Source organism: Clarias gariepinus, chromosome 16, assembly GCF_024256425.1.
Source record: "Clarias gariepinus isolate MV-2021 ecotype Netherlands chromosome 16, CGAR_prim_01v2, whole genome shotgun sequence".
In the NCBI taxonomy this organism is placed as follows: Eukaryota; Metazoa; Chordata; class Actinopteri; order Siluriformes; family Clariidae; genus Clarias; species Clarias gariepinus.
In genome coordinates, this window is record NC_071115.1 from 2,561,693 (window position 1) to 2,574,702 (window position 13,010).

At 43.4% G+C, this 13,010-nt stretch overlaps 1 protein-coding gene across 1 annotated transcript in view; it reads right to left on the reverse strand.

Annotated features, from left to right (window-relative positions):
* Positions 1 to 11,998, reverse strand: part of LOC128544919 (deleted in malignant brain tumors 1 protein-like) — a 142,805-nt gene extending 130,807 nt beyond the window's left edge. Inside the window, exons 1-6 of the mRNA XM_053515232.1 lie at positions 11,935 to 11,998; positions 9,417 to 9,767; positions 6,987 to 7,301; positions 6,626 to 6,904; positions 903 to 1,217; positions 544 to 822 (exon numbers count right to left, since the gene is read on the reverse strand). Of these exons, the coding sequence (XP_053371207.1) occupies positions 544 to 822; positions 903 to 1,217; positions 6,626 to 6,904; positions 6,987 to 7,301; positions 9,417 to 9,767; positions 11,935 to 11,998 (1,603 nt within the window). The remainder of the gene's footprint in view (positions 1 to 543; positions 823 to 902; positions 1,218 to 6,625; positions 6,905 to 6,986; positions 7,302 to 9,416; positions 9,768 to 11,934) is intronic.
* Positions 11,999 to 13,010: the final 1,012 nt, after the last annotated feature.

Genomic DNA, 13,010 nt, shown 5'->3' on the forward strand with positions numbered 1-13,010 from the left:
CTCTGCCAGTAGTTCTGTGTCTTGATGCAAGTCTGCAAATGACACTTTGAGACACACCAGGTTCACGAGCAACATCTGACTGCCTGCCACTGACCCAAAGGCGCGCCATGGCCAGGTGGCGCCGCTTATCCATTAAGTGACATCGTGTGCTAATGGCTGTTTGACTGATGAACTTAGAATGAATTACTGACAATACCAGCTTTTTATACCCACAGAATGTTGAAATTGATGCCACATTGAAAAAGGTTGTCTTTTGGGATCGGCCCCAATATAAGGCACACCTGTACACAATGAGACCATGGAAAACACAAAATAAAGTGTGTCTATCACCCCAATACAATTGCCTCCCTATCCCAAAAATGTCTGAAGTGAAACAAACACAGTATGTATGACATCCACTAAGTCTCTCACAATATGCCTAACTAATTGTGAGTAGTGTATATAAAAATATATTTATAGTATGGGTAATAAATGACATGTAAACAGCCTAAATAAATTAATGACCGATAACACTGTTAAGATTAACATCCTCTTTGCTCTTACCCACAGTGATGGTAATGGAGCTGCTCCTGGAAGATGTAGAGTTACTTTCCCTGTATGAATAGTCACAGGTGTACTGGCCCTGATGTGATTCATCTACAGTCAGAGTAAATGTTGTTGTAGTCTCTGCAGTTTGCTTCTTTATTAATGTCCCAGTTTTATACAAACTGAAGTCTACAGAGATGCATGTTGGGCTGGGTGTGGAACATCTGAACTGAAGGACTTCTCCATGTGAGACCACAGAGTTTGGGGAGATCCGAGTCAGTGTGGGACTCTGTAAATCTTAGAGTAAAGAAGTATATTTTATTATTTTGTACATCTATTCGCTTTAAACTGTTTTGCTACAACAAATATTAACTTACTCAGGCAAACAACTCCAGCATCTTCCCCATGTCCACAGTTCTCTACTCCAAATCCTCTGTGTAAGCACTGATCTATGTAGCTCTCAGTTCCATTACATCGAACATTATCCAGCCAGGTTGGTTCACTTCCCTGACCAAAGCGGGCATTATGAGGAGCGCTGACTGCTTTACCACATCCAAGCTGTCTACACACCACCTCTGCATCCTTTAAGTCCCAGTCATCATCACACACTGTTCCCCACTGGGCTTTGTGCTGGATCTCCACTCGACCACAGCAGTTACTGTGACCATTCACCAGCCTGATCTGGTTATGAGCTTGATTTATTACATGAAAAAGATTTTTTTTTAAAGCTTAGTCCTTTTTTTTTGTAGGTTTGCTTATGAGTTGAAAAGTAACACTAGAGGTAAAACTTAAAAAAAAGACTAGATTTTTTTTTAAGTAACACTGGGTTACTAATAATATATACTGAACAAAAATATAAACGCAACACTTTTGTTTTTGCTCCCATTTTTAATGACAGGAACTCAAAGATCTGAAACATTTTCTACATAAACAAAATAACCATATCTTTCAAATATTGTTCACAAATCTGTCAAAATCCGTTACGATAAAGAACTGGAGTCAAGTCGAGACCCCAATTAGGACGACGAGCATGCAAATGAGCTTCCCTGAGACTGTTTCTGACAGTTTGTGCAGAAATTCTTTGGTTATGCAATCCGATTGTTTCAGCAGCTGTCCGAGTGGCTGGTCTCAGACCATCATGGAGGTGAACATGCTGAATGTGGAGGTCCTAGGCTGGTGTGGTTACACGTAGTCTGCGGTTGTGAGGCTGGTTGGATGTACTGCCAAATTCTCTGAAACACCTTTGGAGACGGCTTATGGTAGAGAAATCAACCTTCAATTCACGAGCAACAGCTCTGGTGGACATTCCTGCTGTCAGCATGCCAATTGCACGCTCCCTCAAAACTTGCGACATCTGTGGCATTGTGCTGTGTGATTCAACTGAACCTTTCAAAGTGGCCTTTTACAGGTGGCCAGTCTAAGGCACACCTGTGCAATAATCATGCTGTCTAATCAGCATCTTGATATGGCACACCTGTGAGGTGGGATGGATTATCTCGGCAAAGGAGAAGTGCTCACTATCACAGATTTTGACAGATTTGTGAACAATATTTGAAAGATATGGTTATTTTGTGTATGTAGAAAATGTTTCAGATCTTTGAGTTCATCTCATAAAAAATGGGAGCAAAAACAAAAGTGTTGCGTTTATATTTTTGTTCAGTATAGTTACTAAAGACCTACAGGAAACGTTTGACCTCTGTCATTGCCAACAAAGGGTATATAGCAAAGTATTAAGATGAAATTCTGTTATTGACCAAATGCTTATTTTTCACCATAATTTGCAAATTTCTTATTTTGTCTCTCATAGATGAAATATACCTATGATGAAAATAACAGGCCTCTCTCATCTTTTTAAGGGTGAGAACTTGTACAATTGATGGCTGACTAAAAACTTTTTTGTGCCACTGTATATACAGGTGCATCTCAGTAAATTAGAATATTATCGAAAAGTTGATTCATTTAATAATCCTATCTAAAATTAGAACTCATATTATATGGATTTATTACACAAAGACTGATATAATTTAAAGGGATCATCCAGAAACATTTTTCATTAAATGTTAATATGATTCTTTAGGGTCCTAATGAAAAGTTTGTAATATATTTAATTAAAAATTCTCAATGGTTGTGTAAAAAAACCACTACTTTTAACTGGTAAAAACTAGCTCTGTTCTCAGCAACCTATTTCAGTACATGTTCCTTTAAATGCTTATGATCTCTGCTGAGCGCGCCCCCCCCAGTTCTCTGGGGCGTGTCTTCACAACACACGTGGGGTATAGCCACGGGAGTGTAGTCCAGTGCGGGCAATGCTTTGGACTGCATTACCCACAAATCATTGTCCACAACGCAGTGCTTTGTGGGTAATGCAGTCCAAACTGGAAAACGCTGGAATATAGAGCCTGAGCCTGTTTTCTTAAGTAGTTTTTGGTTTGATTTAAGTATGGAACCTACGCGGAAGTTTGTAATATCGCCTGACAACGCAGAAATTAAAAGAATGGACATGCATCGACTCGATTTGTCTTTCTCATCACTGCATGGGCATGAATTAACGGGCTGTTACGCTGTCGCGAGCAACAACAACATAAGCGGAGAAGCTTACTGAGAAAGATACAAACGCGATGTGTTTACTGATGTGTTTACATGACTTCTTAATCTTCGACAGACATCGTTATAAACCATCTAACGTTACAAAGGTAAGCATAATATTGTTTTCCGACTACGTACACAGTTTGCAAGTAGACAGTCACCTTAATGCATTGTTTATTATAAACGGGCGATTAGGGATTATATAGAGACGGATGTACATAGAGAAGAAGCCATAACCATGTTCTATGAGAGTATAAGTTAACTTACACTCCGCATTCATCGTGATTATTAGAAAAGGCGATCTGCAAATAGTCATAGAAAAAGAAATTACTCACTGAGCCTGGTGAAGATGAAGCAGGAACACGAAGCGTTAGTACAGATCCATTTTTTAGGAGCAGCTTCCTAGCAAAGCCTGCTTTACAGAGGTGTGGACTCGAGTCATGTGACTTGGACTCGAGTCAGACTCGAGTCATGAATTTGATGACTTTAGACTCGACCTGACAAAATATAAAAATACTTGCAACTCGACTTGGACTTTAACATAAATAACTCGGACTTTCACTTGGACTTGCGCCTATTGACTTGTAAAGACTTGCTACTTCCCATAAAAAGCCCAAAGATAAAAAGTATGTTAACACGGTCCGCTTTATCTCTGTTTATGTGTCTGTGCGAGTGTGTGTGACAGAGCGCATGCGCGCATTCGGCACGACATCCAATCAAAGTACCGTAGATTCTTTTGATTCGACAGCGTCCAACACGTGACAACAACGTGCACGCGCCAGTTCGCGAAATGATACCGAAGGTAGCTTCGTTTGGCTTTAAAAAATTGGCTATATGCGCGGACCACTGAGCTTCTACAGAACGCAGTAAAGGCCAAAAAGGAAATTGTTAGCGTTTTTTAATCCTCTGACAAACTCTAGCCATCAGGATATGTTTCCCTTGTTATCTTGGACATATTTAGAATGATGAACCTCGGCTGAGTCACTTGTAGGCTGTAAACATGTCAGCACATGCGTTGTATTGTTTATATTTAATCACTGGTATACACTACCCATGATTTGCTGATTTCTTTCATATGCAGTTTGGGTTTATTCAAATAATGTGACCTAGTGAATTGACATCAGACGGAAAAAATGCTAATTATCTTGCATAATAATAATAATAATAATAATAATTATTATTATTATTATTATTATTATTATTATTATATAATATTTAATTATAATAATACTTATTATTATTAATGTTATAATATATGATATTTAATTATAATAATATAATAATAATAATATTTATTATTATTAATTTATATATAATAATTATTATTATTACTATTATTATTATTATTATTAATGTCTTAAGACTGTATCTGACAGGTCTCTATTTTGGCATTATGGTTTTGCTGAAAAGGCATTTTTGATATGAAATATCAGACAAAACACTGACATGTTTACAGCCTACAAGTGACTCAGCCGAGGTTCATCATTCTAAATATGTCCAAGATAACAAGGGAAACACATCCTGTTGGCTAGAGTTCGTCAGGGATTAAAAAACACTAACTGTCCTTTTTATTCTTTACCGCGCTCCGTAGAATCTCAGTGGTCCGCGCATAACCCTTCGCGGGTGAGCCTTCTCCTAAATGCACGTTCCCTGTGCCCTTTTCACTGGGGTGGGGCTAAAAAAACGCATCCTGATGGGGGAACCAACTTCGACACAGCACCGGATTGTTTGTATGAGGTAGCCTACGTGAGTGTATCACACAAGGTAGGGAGCAAAGTTCTTTAATGTTATGTGAAGAAAACAACGTTATTGTTTGTATGAAGTAGCCTACTTCATTGAGAATATGTGCTACCATTTTACATTGCTACTAGCATTTACTAACATTTGTATTTTTATGTATCTGAGTAATGTTCTTTCATAAAAAAAGGTTTGTTTAATAAATACAGATCTTACAACCATACATAATCTGTATACATTTTATTTTTCTGCTAAAAAGACTTGAAAAGACTCGAAAGTCAAACCGTAGGACTTTGGACTTGACTTGAGACTTGTTGGCTTTGACTTGGGACTTGACTCGGGACTTGCCTGTCTTGACTCGGGACTTGACTCGGGACTTGACTCGGGACTTGAGGGCAATGAATTGAGACTTACTTGTGACTTGCCAAACAATGACTTTGTCCCACCTCGGCTAATCCCTGTGATTGATTAGCCAGCAAATTTGTCCACCCTAAACCCTATCGAGAATCTGTGTGGTATTCTGAAGAGGAAGATGCGAGACACTAGAACCAACAACGCAGTAGAGCTGAAGACCGCTGCCAGAGTAACCTGGATTTTTACCTCAACAGTGCCAAAGACTTATTGTCTCCATTCCACACTGCACTGCAGGAGTGATTCATGCAAAGGGAACCCCAACCAAGTATCGAGAGCTGTACATGTAAAAAATTTTATTCTTTTTTTTTTTAATCATTTTAAATATTATTTTGATTTTCTAAGATAAGAAATTTTGGGTTTTCATTAGCTGCAAGCCATAATCTTAAACGCAATTCGAAAAACTTCTAATTTAGTTTTCTCCATTTTCATCTCTTTAATCTGGCACATCTCTTTAATCTGGCATACGCGTAACTCATCCCATAACCTCATACTCCAGTACATCTATCCTGAATGGCAACTACGCTAATTCTCTCCATCTGTTCTGTACTTTTCTACCCATCCCGAGGCATCTGGAGATTGTGCCAGCTTCAGTAGACAAAGGCCAACCCTGCGAGGTTTCTAAGGCATCTTGAGAAGGACCTGCTCCAGCTAGATTCTGCTTTATGATGGCTGGAGCTACACATCCTGCTCCTGTGCTTCCAGTGATCTGACCCCATCTGCCCTCTGCACCTACTGCTGAACTGAATCTACACAACTTCTGATATATTGAACTTTCACCTGCACAACACACTTGATGTTATTTCTATCGGTTATCACCCAGATGAGGATGGGTTCCCTGTTGAGTCTGGTTCCTCTCAAGGTTTCTTCCTATTGCCATCTCAGGGAGTTTTTCCTTGCCACTGTCGCCGTCACCCTTGGCTTGCTCATCAGAGACATTTCATTCATCATTCATTCATTTAATTATTATCTAGACACATTTTTCTCACACATGCACACTTCCAAATATTTTCTTTTCTTTTCTAAAAAAAAAAAAAAAAAATCTTTAATTTTTTTTTTTTTTTGTGAAGCTGCTTTGGGACAATGACCATTGTTAAAAGCGCTATATAAATAAAATTGAATTGAATAATCTTTAAAATAAAAATAAAAATATCAGAATATATCAGTCTGTTTGTAATAAATCCATATAAGGAATGAGCTTCACTTTTTTAATTAAATTACTAAAATGAAAAACCTTTTTGATGATATTCTATATTACTGAGAGGCACCTGTATGTTATGGGTAATAAATCACAAATATTTGAACAGCCTAAAAAAAAATTAATGACCGATAACACTGTTAAGATTAACATCCTCTCTGCTCTTACCCACAGTGATGGTAATGGAGCTGCTCCTGGAAGATGTAGAGTTACTTTCCCTGTATGTGTAGTCACAGGTGTACTGGCCCTGATGTGATTCATCTACAGTCAGAGTAAATGTTGTTGTAGTCTCTGCAGTTTGCTTCTTTATTAATGTCCCAGTTTTATACAAACTGAAGTCTACAGAGATGCATGTTGGGCTGGGTGTGGAACATCTGAACTGAAGGACTTCTCCAGGTGAGACCACAGAATTTGAGGAAATCCGAGTCAGTGTAGGACTCTGCAAATCTTAGAATAAGGACAAATACAAAAATAAATAAATGTCTTTACTTTTGTCTGTATTTTGCTACGACAAATAATAACAACTTACTTAAGCACACGACTCCAGCATCTCTATTATGTCCACAGTTCTCTACCCCAAATCCTCTGTGTGAGCACTGATATAGGTAGCTCTCAGTTCCATTACACCGAACATCATCCAGCCAGGTTGGTTCACTTCCCTGACCAAAGCGGGCATTATGAGGAGCGCTGACTGCTTTACCACATCCAAGCTGTCTACACACCACCTGTGCATCCTTTAAGTCCCAGTCATCATTACACACTGTTCCCCACTGGGTGTTGTGCAGGATCTCCACTCGACCACAGCAGTTACCCGTACCATTCACCAGCCTGATCTGCTTATGAACTTGATTGATTACATTAAAAAAGAAAAAAAAATCTTAGTTTAGACTGTTTTTTTTCACAGGTTTGCTCATGAGTTGTAAAGTAGCATAACACAAGAAGTAAAACAAAAACCAGGCTGTAGACAATTTTAACAGTACAGCACTAAATTTCTGATACGTAGAAGTTTTTGCCCACCTATTCATTAAATTATGCTATTTACATTACTCACAATAAGTTAGGGATATTGTTATTTTCATAAGTGCTTTTCCTATTTGCTCTGAATTTGAAAGAAATAAGTAAAAAGTTCCCTTTGATATTACTCATAATGTATTAGAAGAAACACCATTTTCATTAGTTTATTATTTATTACCCCCAAAATTTGGACAATAAAAGGGATGTTTCCACCATTTGCTGCAATGTCAGCTTGACAGCGACGTCCCATGCTCCTCACTAGCCTCATGATGTTGTTTTGAGGCAATGTGTTCCACTCTTCCACAAGTGCTACCCCCACATCACCTGGCAGAACTGCGTGTGGGGGACGATCATCCAGTCTCTGCTTCAACTGGTCCCAGACGTGCTCTTTGGGGTTCAGGTCAGGGGACATTGATGGCCATACCATATGAGGCACTCCAACTTCCTAAGGTCGAGCTGTGATAATTCTTTCACGATGTGGTGGAGCATTATCATCCATGAACAGAAAGTTGAGCGGGTGTTGGCGCAATTGGGGGATGTTGATGGGGCCTATGATGTCTCTGAGGTAAGAACATGCAGTGACTGAGCCATGTACAGTAACCAAATCTGTTTTCCCCCGATTGGTGATGCCTTTCCAGACTGTTTCACCTTCTCCACCAAAGCAAACCATGGGGACCATGTTGACAACAGTGTATCGCTCACCTAGCGTTTTCCTGTGCAAGGTGACCCAACACTCATCAGTGTACAGAACGGTAGACCACTGCTGCATTGTCCAGGTCACATGGTCTTGTGCCCACTGCAAATGTTCACGGCGGTGTCTTGGTGTCAGTGGAGTCACCTTGCAATGGTCGTCTGGCATTCAAGCCAAAGCTGTGGGTCAGTTGCGAATGGTTTGTTTGTAAACCCTAGTAACCTCGCATCTCGTAAACGGCCCTGCAGCTGTGTGGCAGTTGCATAACGATGTCTTAGTGCATAGGTCCTTAGGTACTGGTCATCCTTACGGCCTGTCACTCGTGGGGCTCCACTCCTGGGTCTGTCTTGAACTCTGCCAGTAGTTCTGTGTCTTGATGCAAGTCTGCTAATGACACTTTGAGACACACCATGTTCACAAGCAACATCTGACTGCCTGCCACTGACCCAAAGGCGCGCCATGGCCAGGTGGCGCCGCTTATCCATTAAGTGACATCGTGTGCTAATGGCTGTTTAAGTGATGAATTTAGAATGACTTACTGACAATACCAGCTTTTTATACCCACAGAATGTTGAAATTGATGCCACATTAAAAAAGGTTTTCTTTTGGGATTGGTCCCAATATAAGGCACACCTGTACACAATGAGACCATGGAAAACACAAAATAAAGTGTGTCTATCACCCCAATACAATTGCCTCCCTATCCCAAAAAGGTCTGAAGTGAAACAAACACAGTATGTATGACATCCACTAAGTCTCTCACAATATGCCTAACTTATTGTGAGTAGTGTATATAAAAATATATTTATAGTATGGGTAATAAATGACATTTAAACAGCCTAAATAAATAAATGACTTCTAACACTGTTTAGATGAACATTCTTTTTGCTCTTACCCACAGTGATGGTAATAGAGCTGCTTCTGGATGATATAGAGTCACTTTCCCTGTATGTGTAGTCACAGGTGTACTGGCCCTGATGTGATTCATCTACAGTCAGAGTAAATGTTGTTGTAGTCTCTGCAGTTTGCTTCTTTATTAATGTCCCAGTTTTATACAAACTGAAGTCTACAGGAATGCATGTTGGGCTGGGTGTGGAACATCTGAACTGAAGGACTTCTCCAGGTGAGACCACAGAGTTTGGGGAGATCCGAGTCAGTGTGGGACTCTGTAAATCTTAGAGTAAAGAAGTATATTTTATTATTTTGTACATCTATTCGCTTTAAACTGTTTTGTTACAACAAATAATAACTTACTTAGGCAAACAACTCCAGCATCTTCCCCATGTCCACAGTTCTCTACTCCAAATCCTCCATGTAAGCACTGATCTATGTAGCTCTCAGTTCCATTACATCGAACATTATCCAGCCAGGTTGGTTCACTTCCCTGACCAAAGCGGGCACTATGAGGAGCGCTGACTGCTTTACCACATCCAAGCTGTCTACACACCACCTGTGCATCCTTTAAGTCCCAGTCATCATCACACACTGTTCCCCACTGGGCTTTGTGCTGGATCTCCACTCGACCACAGCAGTTACTGTGACCATTCGCCAGTCTGATCCGGTTATGAGCTTGATTTATTACATGAAAAAGATTTTTTTTTAAAGCTTAGTCCTTTTTTTTGTAGGCTTGCTTATGAGTTGAAAAGTAACACTAGAGGTAAAACTTAAAAAAAAGACTGTAGATTTTTTTTTAAAAGTAAAACACTGGGTGTCATGCACACTCAATCGGCGACCGGCACTAGGACTTGGAAGTAAAGCGGTCGCAAATCAGGAAGTATAAGAGGAGTAAACAAACCACGATTCAGCGCTCAGTCATTGAGTTCAGCCCATGTCGGTTCTGGTTGTCCATCATCGGTTCGTGAGTACTCACTTTATTTGGGTTTCGCTTTCTGATCTTGAGTGTGTGTTTATAGGACGCGGGTTAAATTTGTGTTTTTCCCTTGCTCCCCTTTTGTGAGAGTCCTTAGACTAACAAGCGTGGTTATCCTACCTACTCGCTCTCTTCCGCGTTTGGGTTCACCATCCACGCTACATTGGGCTAATCGCTAAAGCTAAGTCATCTGGTCCCCTAGGTTAGTTCATCCTGACAGAATGACTGAGCCCAAAGCGGTGAACCCAGCGGATTTCGCGCATCTCTGCGACGTGGTTGACCAGCATGCCGAGCTAATCAATAAACTAACCGGGGAGGTCGCTACTCTGCGCCAGAGCGTCCAAGATGTCGCGGCCTTGCGCCGCGAGATCGCGGAGCTCAGGCGGGAGAACGCGGATCGCCAGACGGCTGTTGACAGCGCGGCGAGCCGGCCTCCCGTCGCGGCGCATCACCCCGCCCCCCCCCCCCCTTCTACTGATGTCTTTCTTGCTTTACCAGAAAAATGGAATGGCACGGACGGGAAATGTAGTGTGTTCTTAACAGCGCTCGATCTGGTGTTTGAGTTTAATTCCACCAAATACTCCACCGATCGGCTACGCATTGCTCTTCTCGTTTCGTTGCTAACTGGGCAGGCAGCAGAGTGGGCCACGGCAGTGATTAAATCAGACTCAGACACCGCCCATTCTTATAATGAATTTACACGCCAGCTTCGACTCACCTTCGAACACCCTGCGGGCGAGGTGGAGACAGACACCAAGCTCTATCACCTGCGGCAGGGTGGATTGTCCGTGAGCCGCTACACCGCGGAATTCAGAACCCTCGCCGTGCAGACATCTTGGGGAGACGCCGCGCTCCAGACATCCTACTACGAGGGGCTGGCGTCACGCATAAAGGACGAGCTTGCCGGACGAGAGCTTCCAGCCACGCTGGAGGGACTAATCCAGCTAGCCCTCCGCATCGACCAGCGCCTTCTCTCTCGTCCGAAGCCAGCCCCGAGGACCCTGCCGCCTGCTTTCACCTCTCACCATCCTACACCTCCACCACCGACCATTTTCACTGCTGCCACCACTGGACCTGTCAGATCTCCACCTCCTGCCGTGGTTGACACCGGAGCCGGGGGATCCCATGCAATTAGGACGCGCCTCCCTGACTACAGCAGAACGCGCACGCCGGTATCGAGAGGGGTTGTGTGCTTATTGTGGGTCCGCGGCACACCACCGGGCGATCTGCCCTCTTTGTCCGGGAAACGCGCAGCCCCGGTGAGCTGGAGGAGAAACTCACCGGGCTCCCTCCAAATCTCCAGCACAATTAACACAACCACCTCTCGTCTTACTATTCAAGTAATTCTCCAATTTGGCCACAAACGAGTCAGAAGTGCAGCGTTCATCGACTCCGGTGCCGCCGGCAACTTCATTGACTCCACTTATGCCAAAGAACTGGGGGTAAAAATTGAGGCGTTATCCCAGCCAGTGCAAATCACCTCCGTCGACGGTCGGCCTCTGTCATCCGGCCCAATCACCCACCAGACTCAGACCATCACCCTCATCATCAACCAACACCACGAACCCATCCAATTCCACCTCACCTCCATTTCCTCACCTCCCATCATTCTCGGATACCCCTGGCTGCTACAACATGACCCTCTCATCTCATGGACAAAAAATAGAATCCTTCAGTGGGGGCCGACCTGCACTGAGCTGTGCCTACGGGACCCAGCTGGGACGTGTTCCACGGAGTCCGAGGCCCCCGATGTCGACACCAACGCTATTCCTTCCGCCTACCATGACCTGGCTGCAGTCTTTTGTAAACGAAAAGCTACTCACCTTCCACCACATCGCCCTTACAACCTGGCGATAGAGCTGCAGCCAGGTTCTGTTCCCCCCCGTGGCCACCTGTACTCACTGTCGACGGCTAAGACACTGGCGATGGAGGAATACGTCGCCAGTGCCCTTCGCCATGGAACCATCCGGCCCTCTTCGTCGCCAGCGGCCGCCGGCTTCTTCTTCGTGAAGAAGAAAGGAGGAGAACTTCGCCCATGTGTCGACTATCGGGGGTTGAATAAAATCACTATCAAAAACCGAGATCCGTTGCCGCTCACCAACTCAGCCCTGGACGCCCTCTCTGGTGCCACCGTGTTCACAAAGTTGGACCTCCGGAGCGCCTACAACTTGGTGCGCATCAGAGAGGGTGATGAGTGGAAAACGGCCTACATCACTCCCACAGGACATTATGAGAGCCTGGTCATCCCCTTTGGACTATGCAATGCACCCTCGGCCTTCCAACAATTCATAAACGATGTCCTGAGAGACATGTTAGGCCGATGGGTGTTTGTATATTTAGACGACATCCTCATCTACTCTCGCACCACCGAAGAACATATCCAACATGTACGGGCAGTTCTTAAGAGATTGCTCGCTCACCAGCTGTACTGTAAGTTGGAAAAGTGTGCTTTTCACCAGCACTCCACCACGTTCCTGGGTTTTGTCATCTCGTCCCAGGGTGTGGCCATGGATCCGCAGAAACTGGAAGCTGTCCGTCATTGGCCCCTACCCAGGACGCTCAAACAACTTCAACGGTTTCTCGGGTTTGCGAACTTCTATCGTCGCTTTATCCGGGGCTACAGTACAGTTGCAGCACCACTAACCAGTCTGACCAGGCCCTCCTCCCATCCCTTCCATCTCACTCCTGAAGCCATCTCCGCCTTCCAAGAACTCTGTCATCGTTTCACCATGGCACCCATTCTTCTTCACCCAGATGCCAACCAACCGTTCGTTGTAGAGGTGGACGCGTCAGATGTGGGCGCTGGCACTGTTCTCTCTCAGCGAGGTCCAGACCAGAAGCTACACCCCTGTGGCTTCTTCTCCAAGAAATTCGACCCCACTCAGCAGCGATACGGAGTAGGGGACCGCAAGCTGTTGGCCATAAAGTGGGCCTTGGAGGAATGGCGTCACTGGCTCCAGGGCGCCAGTGAGCCGTTC